The sequence below is a fragment of the Diabrotica undecimpunctata genome, chromosome 1 (genome assembly GCF_040954645.1).
Source record: "Diabrotica undecimpunctata isolate CICGRU chromosome 1, icDiaUnde3, whole genome shotgun sequence".
In the NCBI taxonomy this organism is placed as follows: Eukaryota; Metazoa; Arthropoda; class Insecta; order Coleoptera; family Chrysomelidae; genus Diabrotica; species Diabrotica undecimpunctata.
This window is the reverse complement of record NC_092803.1, coordinates 139,741,556-139,762,620: the sequence shown is the minus strand read 5'-3', so window position 1 is coordinate 139,762,620 and position 21,065 is coordinate 139,741,556. Positions and strand designations below refer to the sequence as shown.

The 21,065-nt window shown below is 33.0% G+C and overlaps 1 protein-coding gene across 1 annotated transcript in view; it reads right to left on the bottom strand.

Moving 5' to 3' along the window:
* Prp3 (pre-mRNA processing factor 3) overlaps nucleotides 1-21,065 on the bottom strand; it is a 55,353-nt gene that overhangs the window by 24,141 nt on the left and 10,147 nt on the right. Inside the window, exons 3-5 of the mRNA XM_072520103.1 lie at nucleotides 18,384-18,627; nucleotides 9,889-10,224; nucleotides 6,447-6,618 (exon numbers count right to left, since the gene is read on the bottom strand). Coding sequence (XP_072376204.1) covers nucleotides 6,447-6,618; nucleotides 9,889-10,224; nucleotides 18,384-18,627 — 752 coding nt within the window. The remainder of the gene's footprint in view (nucleotides 1-6,446; nucleotides 6,619-9,888; nucleotides 10,225-18,383; nucleotides 18,628-21,065) is intronic.

The following is a 21,065-nucleotide window of genomic DNA, read 5'->3' as shown; positions in this document are numbered from 1 at the left end:
GCTCCAAATACGGTTACCAAAGAGACGCCTTTATATATAATGAAAGGAACAATGCCTACAAGACCGTGGGAAGACACCGCCCCCAGACAATACGAAGAAGTGATCGAGTTGGTTCAAAGAAGATTGAGACGAAGTGGAGAGAAATATCTCCAAAGACAAGAGAGAACCCGAAGAAGAAGGCCGATCAAATTCCAGAAAGGAGATAAAGTCTTAGTGAAGGCACTGAGGGTGTCGAATTTACAAAATGGTGTTTGTGCTAAATTGATGCCGATATTTGAAGGTCCATATAGGGTCAATACGGAAAATGGGGTGAATAGTTATGAATTAGCGCACATAGAGACCGGAAATATACGGGGTATTTTTAACATTCACGACATCTATCAATATCATGAATAGATTTTAATAACATAGTGAAATGATTTGATCCTGGAAAACTTTTGTCATTTTAAAATTTAACAAAGAGTTTTCGGCAGATCAAATGGCGGGGATTTGTTATGATATGTAAAATCAAGAAAATATTGGTTTGTTTAAAATATTTCAAAGTTCAACAAAAAATTAAAATAATTCAGAAAGTATAACCAACAAACATTTCTAAGAAGGAAAGTTATTAAATTCTTGGATTATCTGTACTAAACAAAAAGTAAGCTTTACATAAATTATTTCTTTGTAATACTTCAGTTGACCCGCATAAGTTTAAGTGAAACAAAAGACAAATTGAAACGGGTTTTTACAAATACATTAGTGCAGTGATTAAAGACAATAGAAGATATTTTAGAAAGAGGTTTTTGTTAGTTTTAAGAATTATAGAAAATAATATTTGTAAATAAGTTTTAGGAAATTTTATAATTATAGGTAAAAATTTGTTTGTTATCGAAATGAAAAAATGGGGAATTGTGACGAGTTTTGATTGGCGGAGATTGAAAAAGGTGGGATAAGGAAAGTTTAGCTAGATTGAGGAGAGAGAAAATATAGGCAGTTGGTTTCCAAGTCTTTGAGAAGAACATTGTTTGTTCTCTGGCGATTCCGAAGAAGTAGCAAGCAGTAGTGTTGAATGTTAGTGAGTTTTTGTGGAGTTAGTGTATCTGACAGAAGCTATAGCAGCCAAATATTGTAAGTCATATTTTTCTACTTATATTCCAAGAGTCACTGTTCAGGCCAACGAGAGATTCAGTTTATCGTAAAGAGAAGATATTCCAAGAGTCATTTTATCACTCGGGCCAACGAGAGATTCAGTGTATCGAGAGGAGAAAGGCTATCATAATTTAAATGATTTGTGCTTTTGAAGGAGATCATTAAGGACGATATACTTGCAACAATCTGTTGTAAGATTGCTGATTACATAGGGAGCGGTTGAGAGGAGATAATACAGTCAACAAGGAACAAGGATTTGGACCACTCATCATCAGAGAGAGATATTTTTGTTTTCTGCAGTTTTTTCTTTTATTGATAACACAATTTTTACACGTAATTTAGAAAGGATATAAATATTTGGATGAGGAGAGTTAGAATAGTTTGGGATTTTGAGATTTCAATTAATATTGTTTGTACCATTAATTTTTGATTGTTCACGTAAGGAGAACAAAATTTTGAGAATCCTTATATGAGATTTGTTTATTGAAAACTTTTGAGTGTAAATTATTTCATTATTTTTATTTCAATATATAGTGTTAGAGCATATGTGTTTTTTATTATTCCGGTATTCTCTGGACCTTATCTTTCACATGTAATAGCATAGATATTGAAGCACGAATTTAACCCTGAGATAAAAGAATTAAAATTGTGATAGAGTAATAATCATATCATTTAAATAATTTTAATTAATCAAAAAAAAATTTTTTGAAAGACTTGAAATATCACAATAATATATATATATATATATATATACCGGTATTTAGGCGCCACGCCCTTCTGGTAGGGATCTATGGAGGAGTATCACTGAGCCGCAAGCCCTTACCTCTTGCCGTACTGCTCCACCATAGGCCGATCAGAGACCAGCATATTCTAGGCTAAGCCGCAGATTCATCTAGAATTTTAAACTGCTGCGTTAGCCTTTTTGTTTTCTGTACACCGAGCCGGGGATCGAACTCACATCCATTGAACCACTCGCAGTGAAGCGAATGAGAACCGGTCGCCCAGCCCACTTGGCTATCTGACCGACTTTTGTTTCAACACTATGAAAAACCGTCACGTAACTTTTATTATACCGTTTTCCTGACCAAAAATTTACGAAACATTTTAAAAAATTTTCAAAATATATTCAACCAAAAATTTTATCTTCTAAGGACTTTTTATTAAACACTTTTAGACTATTTACGAAATTATTTCGTTCAACAAATGTCCTATTCAAAAAAGTATTCAATGAAACTTTTTACTAAATTTTGAAATTTTCCATTTCGCCAAAACTTCCAAACTTTAATTTCATCCATAATCTTTTAATAACAACAAAAAGCTTTCCTGAATTATTTTTGAAATATTTAACAGTAACTTTTAATGACTAGTCTATTTAAAAGTTTTTACGCTGTATGAGTACTATTTAATCTTATTTTAAAATAACAACTACTAGTAAAATATAATTTTAACAATGAATAAATATTGGTAAAATTATTAAAATATAGTCTTAAATTGATTTATACTGAATTGAAAATAAACTGATGACATTAATTAAAATTAAAATAAATTTTAGCTATAAATTTATAACATTTACTAAAATCTTCATAACTGATTTTTTATTCATATATGAACGAATGAATAAATTATTGGTTTTAAAAATGAAGCCAAATGTTAACTTAATGTTTAATTACACATAGTATATTCAACTAAATAATATTCTTTTCATTATATATTTATGTTGAACCTGATGATACTACCGACGTTTGTTAAAATAAATGTTATGAGTTATTAAAAAATAAAAAAAGTAAGATAAAATATGAGAAATTATAAACGTTTTAAAGGTAAGAACAGTCGATAGTTTAAAAACCTCTTAGCTAATATTAATTTGCTTATAACAATATTAATAATGTTAATTAATTTGTAATAATAGGCAAGTTAATATTACTCAGCAGGAACCAAGCGAGAAGGTAGCAGTTATCTCACACCAGGATGATAAGGAATATACTCTCTACACTAAGTCAGATGGTAGGCATTTGTATAATAGCCAATGATTAATTGCAGTTCATTTTTCTTGCTAAAAAATTTTTTTGAATAAAATCCTTTATAAAAAGGTATATAAAAAACCCAGTTGGGCTATGTTAAATTGACAAAACGTTTTCGGAATAAGTATTCCATCATCAGTGTCAAGTTAATACATGGATGTAGCCACTAAATATGGGGGTAAAAACCCTTTAAAAATTAGTTTACATTATGTCTAATTTACAATTTAGATGGTATAGTTACCGTTGGATTGGTAACATGGCGTTACAATTTAGACGGTAATATTAGACATAATGTAGACGTTAATATATGCGTCTATATTCTTTGATGTAACTATAGAGAAAAAAGTAATACAACGCCAGTATAGAAGCTTCGTTTTAAAAATTCGTCGTAAAAACAATAAAAAGGTGATTTAAGAAAATATTTGTACATCCCGCAGTCATTAGGTGCTGTGTTTTGGACAATTTTTCAGTAAATATACGATAAATGTTATTATTTTAACGTTTTACCTTAGTGTAAAAAACGAAAGAACAGATTTAGTCCAGTATATCCCGACAAATCTCATTTTTCCCGAGCGCTCTATTTTGAAACTGTGTCGGATTTTTTGAAGAGCGCGGCTTGCCCTCCAGTCTGCTACCCTCACTCCTTTTACTCTAATCGAAACGCAAAGTACTCTTTGTATACAACACTCCTGTTTAAACAATTTTTAATAATTTTGTTTGCTAAAAATTTTGTTAAAAACTTTTAACTTTTCTTATAAAACACTGGTTAATTTCAGTCCTTAATGTTTTATTATTAATTATTAATTAACGTAACGGTGATTAAAAAAGGGGTTATCTTTTCTCCTAAGGGTCGCAGGACCTCTTTTTTTTTCTAAAAGATGTGTTTTTAACCAGCTTTCCGAATACGTTTTTGCCATTTAATTTGAACTAAATTCTACGGGATTATTGTAAATGTTTATAAGCTTAAAAAGTGCTATTTATTATTAAATCATTTTGTGTGTATAAATGTAATTTTTTAACTTACGTCTTAACGAAGAAAATAGGTCCAGGATTACTGAGATCCATTGAGTCAAATTAAATTTCGAAAAAACTATTCAACGGGTCTGGCCCATCTTTTGTACACAATTCAAACACGATAAGATCCTCAAGTTCAAGTTCTACACTAGTTATGTATCTTATTTTTCTGAAAAAGTTGTCTGTTGACGTCAAATCTCTAAATAGACAAGTCTTTAAGTTGTAAGCAAAATAATGAGGTTGAAGTTATGACGTTATTTTAAAATATTTCCACTTAAAGAATGATGAATCCCTGGGTGAGAGTATTTTTGTAATATCTCGTACTACACATTTCAACTGTCAAACCTGTCTATATACTTTAAATTTTTTTACTAATTTTTTACTAACTTGATTGGGAGCCGATAATCAACAACCCGGCGAGGGATTCACGAACAGTAACTCAAATAAATCAAAGTATCCAGAGATGAAACGCGAATCCATTAAAACATAATCATCACTGTCTTCATTCTGGAATGACTGTTGTTTTTGTTGCTCGTACCCCGTTAAGGCATTTTTTCCCTCTTCATTTTTTGGTAGATTCGTGTAGGTCCTTGTGTGCATTGGTTTGCTTGCCACTGGTGCTTTGCGGATGAGGTAGAATGAACACAGAGTACAGGACATATGAGAAATCGTTCTTTTTAGATTTTGTTTTATTATTAGTTTATGAATTCCTTTTTTATAAAAAAGTGTAATTTCATTCAGTATATCAATGTATTCGTCAGAGAGTTCCTGTTAGAGCTCAGCAATTTAGTGGAAAGGTATTGAAGTTTTTTTTTGGAATGGTTGACGAATACATTACCGAAAAATGAGCAGAGAGTTGTGTGGAGGTGTTGGGGTCTGAAGTTTTCGCCCCGAATGGTTTTAAGGATGTAAACTTCTATGTATGTGTGGTGGGAAAGTGCGAGAATGTGTTTACGAGAAGGGACAGTCTGTAGTTTACTTTACGTAAGGAGAGAATGTCTGTTGCTAGCGGCAGTCAACAGTAGAGACAATACGTCTGTTGCTAGCGATAGTCACCAGGCAAGAGAGAGTCCTTTTCGTTTGCTATCTCACAACTGTCTGTATTTCTAATCGAGGGGGGTTGAAGTGGGAGTAGAAAGTATTACAAGGGTTGGACTAGAGTAATAATTGTAAAATTGTGGTAGAATGATAGTAATTAATAGGGCGAAAAATGACATGATTTTTCGCATGTAAAAAATTGAACAGTCGCCACAATCACAGAAAGCAAATCTTGGTTCTGTACTTAATCCTTGGACTTAGGTATGTTTTTATGTGTGGGGTACCGTTTTTGTATGCGTCAGTCCCAATTTATCAGTACTAGTCAAGAAATTTATCACCATTTTTGAAAAACAAGTGACGGAATCAGAACAGCATGCAATGTGAAAGATATAGGCAAGTGGATGCTGAAAAGGAAGAGAGAATAGAACGATTATATAGACAGAACGACTGACGATAGGGTAGTCAAGATAGCAAGAGACAGAAACAGGCAGAATTGCCTAACAAGAAGATAAAAGATGAAGAATTTTGTAGTATGGTAAATAAAGCTAAAGATTTTTTCTCTTGGGTTAAAGGACTTATATTTTTCCGAAGCGCACAGGTGGTTTTTAAGACGTTTTGTACTCTGGAATTTTAGCCTTGGATGATTTTAAGCGTGAAACTCCTGTTTCGAGAGTTCATTCTCTCGGTTATCATTGGGATATATAACGGATTTCTCCTGAGACAAAGTTGTAACTTTTGTTATTTGCTATATCTAACGAAACCGTTCTGCAACAGAATGGGTTGTTTAGATGTCTCTTCGGGTGGTGAGGCTTGCTGTGCCCGCGCGTTGTGTCCGTTGGCGTGTTGAGGCGTACAGTACGGAGTTGGATTTCAGATGAAACATGAGAAGTAGCCCATTCCGAGTAATTATGTATTCCGAGAATTGAATACTTGAGTTACCGTGATCAACTACCTTCCCCTTCTCCTGAAGGAGCTACCTATTAAGGTAACGAAATGTTGAGATGGACCCACATACGGATCGTCCAAAAAGACACGATTCAAATTTGAAAGATGATTAGTGAATTCTGACTCTGGACATGAAAGCCTCCGATTAAATTTTATCACGTGACAGCTTATTTTCTAATTTAACATTAAACATCTACCTAAAATTAACTTCAAACGAACAAAATGTATGACTTATACTAATAATACTAAAGAAATCAAGTTAACATTAATAATAATAAACTAGAGACAGATATCTACCTTTTATACTTCTTTTGTTGTTTTGGTCCTCCTTCAACAACCACCACGCAACAATCTGGATACATAACAACACATCCTGTCATAAAAAGCTGCTTGGCATTCGTTTCTACTTTAAATTTCTTTGATGCTAGTCCTTGTAAATCACGAATTCTGTAGACTGATACATTTACACCTGAAATATTAAAAAACTAAGTATTTTTGTGTGACGTAAGGTGTGTTAGAATTATATTATACCAGTCAAAAGAAAAAGGAATAACATGTCGAAAATCATTCATTATTCAGGATGCTTCGCTAATGCAATGATAATCCAACGCATTGTATATCTCCCATACAGCAGAGTTAGTAGCTTTTTCGCCCCTTCTACTGATTAATTTTACTATTTTCAAAATACATACAGATGAACGTTAAAATAAGTATTAGACCAAGGCGGATCTGTGAAAAAAATGACTACATTTGGATGTGAGAGGTGGCATTCGGATTTTTGCAGAAAAAGTTGTGTGATAACTTCAGTAATAATAATTGACTTATCTTCCCTCTCAAATAGGTCGGGAATATTGATAAAAAAAAATTAAAACTTATTAAAAACCTAGTTTTTTTCTACTTTCTTTGCTTATAACTTTAAAACGATTCATTTTGAGCGATAATTAAATTGCCTATAAAATACGACTTGTTAAAAATGTTTTAATTTGTTACCCTTCCTGCAAAATAGCAATAAATACAAAACAGGGGGAAAACACGCCTTTCCTTATTTAATAATTTTCAAACACTTAGATTGCACTTAGGACCTTCACAAACGCGTAAAAAATCTTTATAACACAATAAAACACTATTTATAATAAAATAATATTAACTTTGCAATCTAATTTTTTTTAAACGAAATACTTTTTCTTGCACAAGAAAAACTAAACCATATAAAATTTTGGCAAATTTTTTACATATAAAAAAGCACTCCACCTATCTAACGAACTTTATATGTAGTATTAAAATTGTATTATTTGGGCGGCCACAGGAATGTTTTAAAATTATAAACAAGCTTTTAGCTTAAAAACAAATATCTGGGTAACTATTAGTTCAAGTTAAATTCAGAAAACGGCTTTGGAAAAGACTCAACAATACTTTTCTTTTAAAAGAAAAAAGTTAAATTGAGAGCAGTGGTTCCTGAGATACAATCTGTCAAAGTTGACTAGCATTTACAACGAAGTTATAAACAATAGTTGATCCATTACCATTTTCTTTCGGAGCTTCTTTTTTTCAAGTCATAAAACATGTTATGAATATCTTAAAGATATGAAAATTTTTATCCAGAAAGAGCTCCAGAAGAAGAAGGTAATGGTTCAAAGATTACCGTCCTACTGTTTTTAACTTCGTCACAAATGCTGGTTAACATTGACCGCATTGACTGGTTGTATCTCAGGAACCACTGCGGATAATTCAACTTTTTTCTTTTAAAAGAAGCGCCTTGCCAAGTTTTTTTCCAATGCCGTTTTAATTTAGGTTAATAATAATTACATACCGAGATATTCTACTTGTTTATAAGCCTAAAAATTCTTTATAATTTTAAAACATTCCCGAAGCCGTCTAAATAAACCGATTTCAATTATATAAAGTACGTTAGATACGTGGAGTGCTTTTTTATGTAAAAAATTTCTTTCACCAAGAACTTTCTTGGCCAAGGCTAAGATATTAGACTTAATTTTTGCTCAGCTTTCTTCGACTCCATCACTTTCTGTGATATATGTGTTTCTGCTTGTCGAGTTATTCTGTAGCTTTTGACTTTTATCTTTGTGGTGTATTCTGGTGTTTTGTTATCCCATATAAGTGTTTTCATTCGAATTTTGCACAATACCAATTTATGATCGCTTCCTATTTATCCTGATGTCAGTGCTCTTACATCCAAGATTTGAGAGGTGTGTAATTCTCTATTTGACAGAATATAGTCTATCATAGATCTGTGTCCTCTACTGCTTTCAAAAGTGTATTTGTATTGTTCTTTGCGAGGGAAAAATGTATTCGTAATACGTATTTCGTTCGTGCTGCAGAGGTCCGTCAGAAGGTCTCCGTTTTCATTTCTGATATTTTCATTATATCGCTGTTTTATTCCTAAAACTATATCATTGCCAACACGGGCGTTAAAATCACCCATAATGATTATATATTCATCATTTGGGGTCTCGTTTATTACAGTCTGAAGGTGTTCATAGAAGTTTTTCCTTGTGGTGGTATCACTGTTGTTCTCTGGTGCATAGAACTCAACTCTACTCTGTTGTTCTCTCGTGCATCAACTCGACGGTAAAAATTCAATATCTTTTGATCAGAGCACCCTATTGACAAAAATCAAAATGCGTTTTAAAGGCTAAGAGAGTAGTTTTTGTAAGCAATTTTTGTATTTTGCCGCAAATGAAGTCAGTTTTTATAAAGGTGGTAAATAAATAAACGTTGCGCGATATTTACCATTTTTTATTATTCTCGTGAGATTGAATAAAATTTATCAATTTCAGTGATCGGTCCCTTTTAAATTTTCATTTTTAGAGCGTAATCTTCAAAACCAAACAAATGCATTGGCAACAAATGCAAGGCATTTGCAATATGACTAAAAAACGAGGAATTTAAACATTCACATTACAAACGGTCTACAACGTTTTTTTTTTCAATTATACAAGTACGTCTTTCGAAACTACACAACTTCAGCTACACATTACACCCAATGCCGTCTTCGTGGAGGAATTTCCCGTGACGTGAGATACTTTGAAATGTGAAAGTTTAAATTCAGCGCTTTTTAAGCATATTTCAAATGCCTCATATTTGTTGCCAAAACTCAAGGATAGTACTTGTAAGGAACTATAAATTAGTACGTTTCTTAATTTCTCCCATAACTAATTTTTATGTTTTCCCTTTATATACATATTTATTATTCCTGATATTTGAGTAATACTTTTAACTTTATCATTAAATGCCAACTTTCCTTTCTAAAAACTCTGATAACTGATCAACATAACATAGTAGCAGATGAAGGTTTAACACCCACTCACTTTCAGAAACGGGATCCAACTTATTACTCATTACATAACTGCACAAAGTGTGCCCAGTGCTGAGTGGACTCATCCAGAAATTTCAAATACTAGAAACATCCCAAATGAAAAGAGATCCCGTCTTTATTTACTGTTGGCAAATTAAATGATCCGGCTCGAAGTACCACAAACCATAAAAGAGTTTGAAGGCATCTTAAAGGCGCAAAGTATAAATTTTTACTGGATTTGATCTTTTCCTCGACAAATATTAAAATATAACGTTACAGCAATGTTGCTCGAGTGTAATTAAAATTTTCACAAAGCATACATTTAAACAAATATGGACAAATGTTCTACATACACGAAATTTTCTTTTAAATCATTTTATGTAGTACTCTAATAAAAAAATAAAACTCTCAAAGTATTCTGCTTACCTAGAGATGTATCTTCCTTGATTTTTTTAATTTTTTTATCGCGTTTCTGATCACTCGTCAATTTCCTAGCGGCATTGGCATCTTCGTGAGCCTTCTGCCGTTTCGCCATCTGCTCTCTAACGTGTGCTTCGATTTTGGTAGGATCCTGTACTGCTTCTGTACCCAAAGCTCTCATCAGATTTGATATACGTAGCTTAGGCTCCGGAGGAGGTTCCAGACCTAACCGAATCTTCTCTTGCTCTTCTTTCCACATCTCTCGCCGGTTTTGACGTCGAAGCTTTTTTCTTTCTTTTTTCGTAAGGAACACGGGCATATATACAGGTTTTATTGGATCAGCTAGAAAAAATAAATAAAAACTGGTTATAGATAAATATAGTAATCTTACAACAATAATTTGACAATCCCATGTATCCAAGTACATCACTGAAGCGAATAATGTTCTGATTATGGACAAGATAGATATGGTTAAGAAATAAAGGAACTAAGAATGGGGGATGCGGGATTGAAATAAGAACTAACTGGTTTAAGCAATAAATTAGAGAAATAAGAGAATTAAAAAATTAAGAATAATCCACCACTCCACCAGTGCTTTGTTTGTCTTCATTGGAAAACCATCTCTAAATGAAGCCAAATGTCCGTTTGAAAATTTTTAAATCTTCGTATCGTCGAATGTGAACATTATTATCTGCAGAGTTTGTGTGTTTTTTGTTTTTTTGTTAAGTTAGTTTTAAATGTTGAGTAAAGTTTACAGTACATATTATATAACATCGATAATATACTACATATTGAGTTAGAACTGATGAAGCTTTAGAAATATAAAGCGAAACGTCTTCGATAAACTAATGAAGTAGTTGACTTCTTTTTTTATTTGCCAACCTGAATGACCGATTAAACCTCTGAATTCACTAGTTGAATACCTTTGATATACATATATATATATATATATATATATATATATATATATATATATATATATATATATATATATATATATATATATATATATAAATAAAATAATAAAAAAAAAATGTCATTGTGACTTTTAGTTTGTATATCAGATGTAGAAATTAGTAGTGCAACAAACTTTATTGCTAATCTGTTTAAATAATTTATTTCCAATACAACTGATTTAAGTGAAGACGAAATTATTCCCACGTCGAAAACATATCACGCAATGACACTAATTATCAACGGTAAGATAAGAACCGGGATTAAAGTGTTTTTGACAATTACTTATGAACATTTTAATCACGTTTTGTATATGTGTCAGTTTGTGGGTTTGTTTACGATACCCCAAAGTACCTTTTTTATGAAAATGCATCCAGTTGATTATTTATATAACAAAACTGTCAAAATGACAATATATGAAAAATTCCGTTAAGATCTCATATATATTAAAATTTGAAATTTGGTTAAGTAAATGGATAAAATAGCAACAGAAAATCTCATTTTGTTACAGTTTTTATGAATAATACGACTTTTGATCCAAAATACAACAACAATGATGATAATTTTGATGAAAAATGTGAAACATTCAATTTTTTAGATAATGCTCCCCTCGATGTCTGGGAAACTGATTATAATCAACGATGGAACTATAAATCTAATTAATATAATATAACTCAATGGTTACTGGCAAAAGCCATTGTACGACAACACTTGCCCCTTACCAACCCGACCTGAGGCAGCGTGGTAAGGTATGCCTCGCAACCCCTTATGAATAAAGGAAAAAGAAAGCCACGGCCCTCATTCTCCGTAGGCCCAACTGACCCCGAGATGGGTAGTTCTCGGGAACCAATCAGGAGGGCAGAGGGTGCTAAGAATCTGCGGAGTCTAAACCACTACCCAGCCAGATCAACAACACTATACGTAGCGACCTATAACTGCAGGTCGTTAGCGAACCAGGCAAGACTCATAGAGTTAGAAAATGAAGCAGTCAATATTAAATGGGATGTCATCGGAATAAGCGAAGTAAGACGAAAGGACGAAGAGTTAATAGAACTTGAATCGGGCAACATCCTCTATCACAAAGGAACAAAAAATGGACGAACAAGTGGAGTGGGGTTCCTAATTAATAAGAAATGGAAGGATAGAATAGTCGACATAGCAAGCACCTCAGACAGAGTAGCTAGTCTAAGTCTAAGACTATCCAGAAGATACACCATCCAAATTGTGCAAGTATATGCACCAACCATATCCCACTCCGATGAGGAAATAGAGGAATTCTACAATGAAATAACTGAGGTGCTTAACAAGAACAAAAGCCAATTTAAGTATCTAGTCGGGGACTTTAATGCCAAAGTGGGTAAACAATCAAATCAAGAACAATGTGTCGGCAACTTTGGCATTGGAGAAAGAAATGAAAGGGGAGAGAGACTGGTTCAATACGCACATTACTAGAACCTCTCAATCGCCAATACCTATTTTAAGAAGAACCTCAATAGGAAATGGACATGGTTAGCTCCCAATGCAACTACCAAGAACGAAATAGATTTCATGCTAACTAATAAGCTGAAAACCATAAAGGATGTAAGTGTGCTCAACAAATTCCGAACAGGTAGCGATCACAGACTAATTAGATCTCGGGTCGTTCTAAACACTAAACTACAAAGAATGAAATTACTCCAGAAACCAACTGCAGGGGTAAATATCACTAACCTAAGCAACAACTCGGAACGCTATCAAAATTTAATTCAAGAAAAATTACAAGACCCAACGAATAGCACACACTTAATGGAAACAATCTTAAATTGCGCCAAAGAAGTTGGAGGATCACAAACACACAACAGCAATAGAAAACTTTCAGATGAAACAACAGCTCTCCTGAAACAACGAAGAGAAATGAAAATTAACTCCAATATTAATAGAATTGAATATACCGAACTGTGCAAAGTAATACGGAAAAAGATCGCAGAAGATATAAAAACCTACAATGAACGACTTGTACAAAATACAATCGAAAACCGTAAGAGCTATAGGAAAACCAAGAGTAAGTTGGCAATCGGTAGAAAGCAAATAATAGCATTGGGAAACAACAACGGAAGGATCACAAATAGGAATGAAATAATAAAACATGTAACCGAATTCTACGAGGGTCTATATAAAGCTCCGGAAGCACAAGAAATAGGCGAAGAAGAAATTGCGGTTCAAGAAGATGTACCAGATGTTCTCGTGGATGAGGTAGAAGCAGCTCTTAAGAGCATGAAGAACGGCAAGGCAGCTGGTAATGACGGTGTTACAGCCGAACTTCTAAAGATTGCTGGTAAAACAACTTGGAAAATCCTAGCAAAAATATACACAGACTGCCTAAAATCGAGACATATTCCAAAAAAGTGGAATTCAGCCAACATAATCCTTATTCACAAGAAAGGTAGCAAGGAAGACATTAGAAATTATAGACCGATCAGCTTGCTACCTGTGATATACAAGGTATTCACCAAAATCATTAACAACAGAATACAGAACACACTTGACGCTGCACAACCCCGAGAGCAAGCAGGCTTTAGAAGTGGCTTCAGCACAATGGATCATATTCAAACATTAAGGGAAGTAATGAGCAGAACAAAAGAATATGATCTACCACTGGCGCTAGCATTCATAGACTTCGAGAAGGCATTTGACTCCGTATACCCAAGAGCAGTCATAGAAGCTCTTGTCGACCAAGGAGTAGATAAACCATATGTCGAAACGCTAGCAAATATATACAAAGAGGCCACAGCTAGAGTAAGCATATATGAAAATACCCCAGAATTTCCCACTCAGAAAGGAGTCCAACAAGGAGACACCATATCCCCTAAGCTCTTCACTGCAACCTTAGAAAATATCTTCCGGAAATTAGACTGGAACAACCAAGGTCTATGTATAGATGGAGAATACCTAAACCATCTTAGATTCGCTGATGACATCATTCTAATTGCTAGAAGTCCTGAAGAATTACAACTGCAAATTAATGACCTTAATACAGCCAGCAATGAGGTAGGCCTAAAAATGAACCTAGCAAAGACTAAAATAATGTGCAATGATCTGATCGCCAACGTGGAAATAAAAATTAATGAAACCTCGCTAGAAGTAGTAGATGAATACATATACCTGGGACAGCTCATACATAAATCGGGATCACTACTTCCGGAAATCAACAGACGAATAAAACAAGCGTGGTCAGCATTCGGACGAAATTCCATAGTCTTCAAGTCCAAAATGCCACTATACCTCAAGAAGAGAGTATTTGATCAATGCATATTACCCGTCTTGACATATGGATGTGAAACTTGGATATTAAAGAGAGAAATAACGTCGAAACTCCAAGTAACTCAAAGAGCAATGGAAAGATATATGCTAGGGATAACAAAGAGGGATCGTAAAAGAATTGAATGGATACGGAGGCAAACCCAGGTGACTGATGTAATCCAAAGAATAAAATCCCTGAAATGGCAATGGGCAGGACATATGGCAAGAAGAACAGATAACAGATGGACCACTAGAACAACTATGTGGTACCCCAGGAACGCTAAGAGACCAAAGGGGCGCCCGAATCTCAGATGGGATTATGATATTAGAAAATTAACAGGAACAACGTGGTCTCGAATAGCACAAGATAGAAAAATATGGGCGCAAATGAGCGCAAATTATTAGAACAACGTATAACTAAGACATCGTCGAATAATAATAAGAACATAGAATAACATTGAAATAAGGGAGGCTGCACCGTAATTGGAAACGGTTGATAAAGCTGCACATGATGATGATGATATATATATATATATATATATATATATATATATATATATATATATTAAATTAATTACGTGTAAATAAGTTATAATACTGTTGATAATGTAAAATAAATAAGTGTAAATAAAGACTAAGCAGAAATTGTTAAATCCAAAGACATACGGGTGAAGATAGAATACAAGAAATTAATATCAGATGGGACAGTATGCATGTAGAGTCAGAAAGGACAGAAACTTAGCAAATACGGGAAGACTCGATACAGTAGAATACGGATCCAAAAAGCTAGAAACAAACATAAAGAGAACTCAGTCAGCAGTAACGAATTTGGCAAAGAATACGGACAAGATTAGTTTTGGTGTTGATCACAAGGAAAATACAACGAAAAATAACAGCGTCTAATGACCAGAGACCAAAAAAGGAAAAATACATAGGAAACAAAGGTACATTGAAAATAACAACATGGAATCCTAAGTTGTTATTAAGGATTGGAAAGACAGAAGTAGTAAGAGAGCTTATATATATATATATATATATATATATATATATATATATATATATATATATATATATATATATATATATATACGAATACATGCGAACTGATCAGTTCGCCTGGAATATCAAGACGAAGCAGAACTAATCTGACTTGACAATGGCAAGTGTGTCCTTGCCGAAACGTCGCCAAAAAAATGGTTTTTGTAAAAACCAAAAATATTTAACGCGGAGTCAAACCCGGAAAACAACTGAAACCATATATATAAACTCATGGACAAAAATATCGAATATTTTGGAATTTTCCAATTTTTTTTGTTGCAGTCACTATTACTTCAAAATAATTTTAGATTACTGATAATACTCATATAGTAGGTTAATGTACTCAACTGGTTTGAAATATTTTGATGTTTATTTTGACGTTTATTCAGTGGTTAATGCCATTCGTACATTTTATCATAAAAATCCTTCCTCACGTAAAGGAAAAATCATACTAATTCGGTTATTTTTAGTTTAATTTATTAAGTTTAATTAAATATTGTTTTGATTTAACTAACTTTAAAACACGTATCCCACCAATTCGGCACTGCGATGAAGTCCAAGTAGCACATATTGTAATCTTGTACGACGAAGGATATGCACAAAAAGGTATCGCACGACGTCTCAGCAGAACTGAATCTATAGTTTCAAATACTCTAAAAAGGTACCGCGAAACAGGAAATTTTGAACGAAGGCCTGGTCAAGGACGCCCAAGGTGCACAACCGCATCTGATGACCGATTTTTGGTTCTTAATTCTACACGAAATCATTCATTGACATCGATGCACCCCAGAAATGAGCTATTAAATGTTAGACAAGTTAATGTGAGTTCGCAAACAGTTAGACGAAGATCAAAAGAAGCAAACTTAAAGCCCAGACGCCCCGCCAAAGTTCCACGTCTTCTCCAAAATCATAAAGCTCGTCGTTTGAAATTTGCAAGAACACATATTTAGTGGAATACCGACAACTGGAAAAACGTTCTTTTCACTGATGAGACCAGAATACTATTATGGGAGCCAGATGGTCAAAACTACGTCTACAGAAGAGTTGGAGAACGATTCGCCAGCTGCAGTCTCGCCCAGACCATTAGTTTTGGAGTTGATGGCATAATTCTTTAGGAAGGTATTAGTTGGGAGGTACGTACCGCACTTGTGGAAGTGATTAGATGGATGACTGGTGATTCTTACGTTTAAAATATCCTGCAAGATCATGTTTTGTTATATGTTGGTTACATTGGATATGAAAGATTCACGTTAATGCACGATAATGCCCGACCACATGCCGCTGCCATAGTGAGTAATTACATGTCCGGATTTAAATTCAATAGAGCACATGTGGGATCCCCTAAAAGGCAGCATGCGACAAAGAAATCCCGTTCCAAATACGATAGAGCAGCTTCGGCTTGCTGCACAAGATAAATGAAATGCAATTTCCCAAGGATATGTCCAAAATTTACTTGCAAGCATGCTGAGAAATATGCAAGCAGTAATAAGAGCTACAGGGGGGAATACTCGTTACTGATCATGCACTTCTTTCAGTTTAAACCAGTTGTTTAAGCAATTTAAATTATCATTTAAGTTTAGAGTAAAATAACCTTATTTACCTAATACTAAACATTTATTTTTTTCACAATTTTCTCCGCATAAAAACTTAAAATTTTTCATTAAACATTGTTGAAATAAACTCTATTTTACAATAAACGACTTGCTTGACCAGAATTTATTTTGAAAAAACAAAAATTTGAAAATTCCAAAATATTCGATATTTTTGTCCATGAGTATATATATATATATATATATATATATATATATATATATATATATATATATATATATATATGTGTGTGTATGTATATATATATATATATATATATATATATATATATATATATACAATGTAGATGTATAATGTAGATACAATGGTAATACGAGTAGATAAAAAAAGGGAAAATCGCAAAAGTAGAATTTTTATTTATATATAGTGGACAGGCTAAGCAAGAATGGAATAAGGTTTTTCCCAAATCAAAAATTCACAGTCAACATAATTAAATTCAACCCAATGAATGAAAGGATTGCAACACTGAAATTAAAAATGGAAAAAAGTTAATTAACATTATTAAATATATACGCACCAACTGAAACAGCCGCTCCAACACATATAGGAGATCTTCCGATTATACCGGAAGTTGTTTATAACTTCGTTTTGTTAATGGAACGCCCTGTAGATTTTTTAATTTTACAAATATTCTGACCAAACTGGGAACAGTTGTTCAACAAACGTTTTATGATTTGGTCGAGGTTTCTAGGCCCAACCAAAAAAAGATATCTCAGCAAAAACACAGCAAGTTCCGGATACTATTCTGTTACATTTAGAGTAAATAGAGTAAATTATAATTAATTTTAAAAAATCGTCATTTGTATATCCTAAATAAGCCATTATTATTTTATCAAGAAAATTAGGCAAATTATTATTATTACTGTCACCCAACTGCATACAACAAGGTTACTATTAAACATTAACATTTGTCAGATATTCCATAGGCTACTTGATAAATTTTTTGTGACAAAAATGTATAAAGTTAATTTATTTGAAAACTACAAGAAACAGGTATAGACAATACTAATACAGATCGATAGTGAGAAACGTATTCTTCTAAAATATTGAATCGCATATAGGATGTCCCAATTGAAAAAACTAATTGGGTTTTTAATTAATTTAATTAAACTAAAATTTATAATGCCGGTTTTATGCGAATTTTGACAGCACCCTCTATAATGAAAAGGCAACTTTACACTGTAAACGATAAAGCTGTATGTGATTAATAAGTTCCTAAGGAATTTAAACTTTTATTCAAATTACATTAGAGGATATTGAACTTTATTATACATGACAGAAAAGTGTAATTTTCATATAAAAACCATTTTAACTCAAAAACGGTTTACAGTAGGTATAGGGAAGTATTATCAAAAAATGTTCAGAATAACATGAATATTTCTAAAATTAAGAAATATAAAGGGTGTCCCATTAAAAAAAAACGAAGTTATAAGCAATTTCCGGTATAACCGGAAGTAGCAAATAAATGAAAATATTTTCATTACAGAGTTCAATCTTTAAAACCCCTTGCTGTTCAAAAAGATGTTAAAAAAGATTGCTTTTAATCAATTACTAGCTAGAAATAAACACCAACCAATTTGTCTAATAATAATGGGGAAAGAAAATATACAGCTACTTACTTGGACATCTCATTTGCGTAGGATGTTCAACCAAAGTATTAATAATAGAATCCTTAATGGCGATTTGATCACCGTCCATAGTATCCAAATTATCTATAAGTATAACTGAATCCCACCATTCCATTTGTGGAATTTCTTCGCTAATTCCTTCCGATTTTGCTATTAAAGCTAGTTTTGTAGCAGATGATATTCCAGTTTTTTTCGCTATTTGGGAGATTTCATTTTGAAGCTTTTCCAATTGTGCCTACAAAAATTAAGTTATAAATGATTATAACAAATATATCTAGAATTTAATTATCTACAATTGTTACGTCCCTCCACATATTCTCAGTTTTTATTAATAATTTTTATTATTTTATTTTTATATTTTAATTCTTTACTTAACGTGTGTGTATGTCTTGTTATCGTAAATTAATACGGACCTGTACAGCCCCCCCTAGTCTTAAGGGAGCAAGCGACGGGACGACACGCATATATTTCAATCTTAGTTTAGAGATAGTCCTGTATAAATCGTCGCGCTAAACACTCCAGTATTTGTATGACTAGTACCCTGACCACGTGACATTGTGAGAAGATTTTGTTCCCGAATCGCCCAGTGCACTGAGGAAGAAGAAGAAGTATCCATCAACCTCACAGGTACCGTAATTTGATTGCATACACACATAGTATTTACATTAATTGATAAATTTACATATAACTTATTTTCATATTAAAACTAAACCAGCACCTATATAAAAACAATTATGAGTGAGTGCTTCTCTTATAGAACTTAACTTTCATTCAACAATGTCAAAATAAGAAGTTGATAGTTGATTTTTAAAAAATTATTTATTCTTGTTTTAAAAATGTGTTCACTACATACAAATATTTTGTAAAGGTGTGATTAGTGTCTGACGTTCATAATGGATAGGCAGCATGAGAATAAGCAAGGTTCAACCTAAAACGTTTTATGGACACAGATCTCTAAAATTGGGACTAAATAAAAGTCAGGGCGAGAGAAATTGAAGAAGCACGATTTACATCGAATATATTTATAAGTTGAACTAATTATTCCAGATAATTGAAGACCATAAGAAAAAAACACGCTAAGTGCCCAAAAAAAAATTGTGATTTTAACATTACCGAGTGATTGAAGACAATACTAATAAAAATAATGCTAATATAGCAAGAAGAAAAAGGGGCACCGATAGTACTAGAACAAAAGAAAATTTAAAATAGCGGAAAAGAGTATAACGCACAAAAATATTTGCAGCCTGCGATAAAGGAACCAAGTGAAACGGTAAGTTAACGATTCGTGTTTATTATTATTTTGCGAAGTTCCTGTTTTGTAGGTTAGCTGTAAGTGTAAATTTCAAAACCCTACTATTCGAGTCGAAATTAAGGCTTTTTCCTGAATTTTATGAACAATCAGCTGAAACTCAAGGTACATGCCTAATGACGTTAGTCCAACTACCTAATGTAAAGCGTAGAAGGCATGGTGGTTACGATGACATAGCTTAGTCGTAGGTAAAATTATTACTAATGAAAAAATAAACGTATATTTGACGTTTCCGTTATCAAAACTGAATGTCATTTTGACAAAACTAGAATTCAATCTAATGGGTGTTAAAAACAAGCTAGTATGTCGGTACTAATTTCATACTATATTCGGTCTCTCTCTGTTAGCAGAACAACATCGTATTGTTCTTTTTGCACTAATTATGCGTGCTATATACAAATGTATAACAATAAACAAATTAAAAATAAAAAATAAAAACTGCTATATTAATAAACTGGAATACCATTTACAATTGAGGAAGTAAAGTATGCTAGTAAAAGTTATAAAGACGGTAAAGCAAACGGCTCTGATAATTTTCACATGACAATTGCATAAAATGGCTGACAAATATCTTTAACACTATATATACTCCAGGGAAAATTTCTAGAAAATTAGAATCAGCTTTTATAAATCTTCAAAAAAAAAACTCACTGCAAAAAAAATTGAAGATTATAGAAGCCTAATGAGCGATTTACTTAAAACATTTTAAAGGTCATACACAAAAGAATATAATACAAAAAGCAAGGAACAATTAACAAGAACACAATTTAGGTTCCATAATGCTCTGATATTGAATCTGAATAGACTCCTAAGACCTGAGAATTAGCAGAAATTCTTACTGCAATTAACCAACCGAAATCAAAATAGAATGATATAGAATCTGAATAGACTACAAAAACCTGAGAATTAGCAGAAATACTTACTACAAGGTTTGTTTTTTTTTAATTTTGCATATAGACGCTTAGGGGGCGCCACCTTTTGACACAAATGTAACATCAATCTTTTGTTGACAGAAACCGAGAGTTTCATTGCGATACGAGTCGTGTAGATACAGTGAATTTTTGAAATTAGCAAGCCGGTCGAAAAACGGATCGTAGCCCAGAACATTTTCGAGCAATAATTTTTTACAATTTTTGGAGACGATTATCTTAACAGCAATGCCTCGCTGAAATGGTTTCTGTGCTTGGGAATAATACATCAGACCAGTCAACTATATCATGCTGGTATTGCGAATTTCAACGTGGTCGCTCCAGTCTCAGGGACGAATTCAGGCCAGGTCCACCCAAAACAGCAGTTACATAGGAAAACATTGATGCGGTTCGTAATCCAATTAAGGATGGTCGCCGTGTAACATGCTACACGGG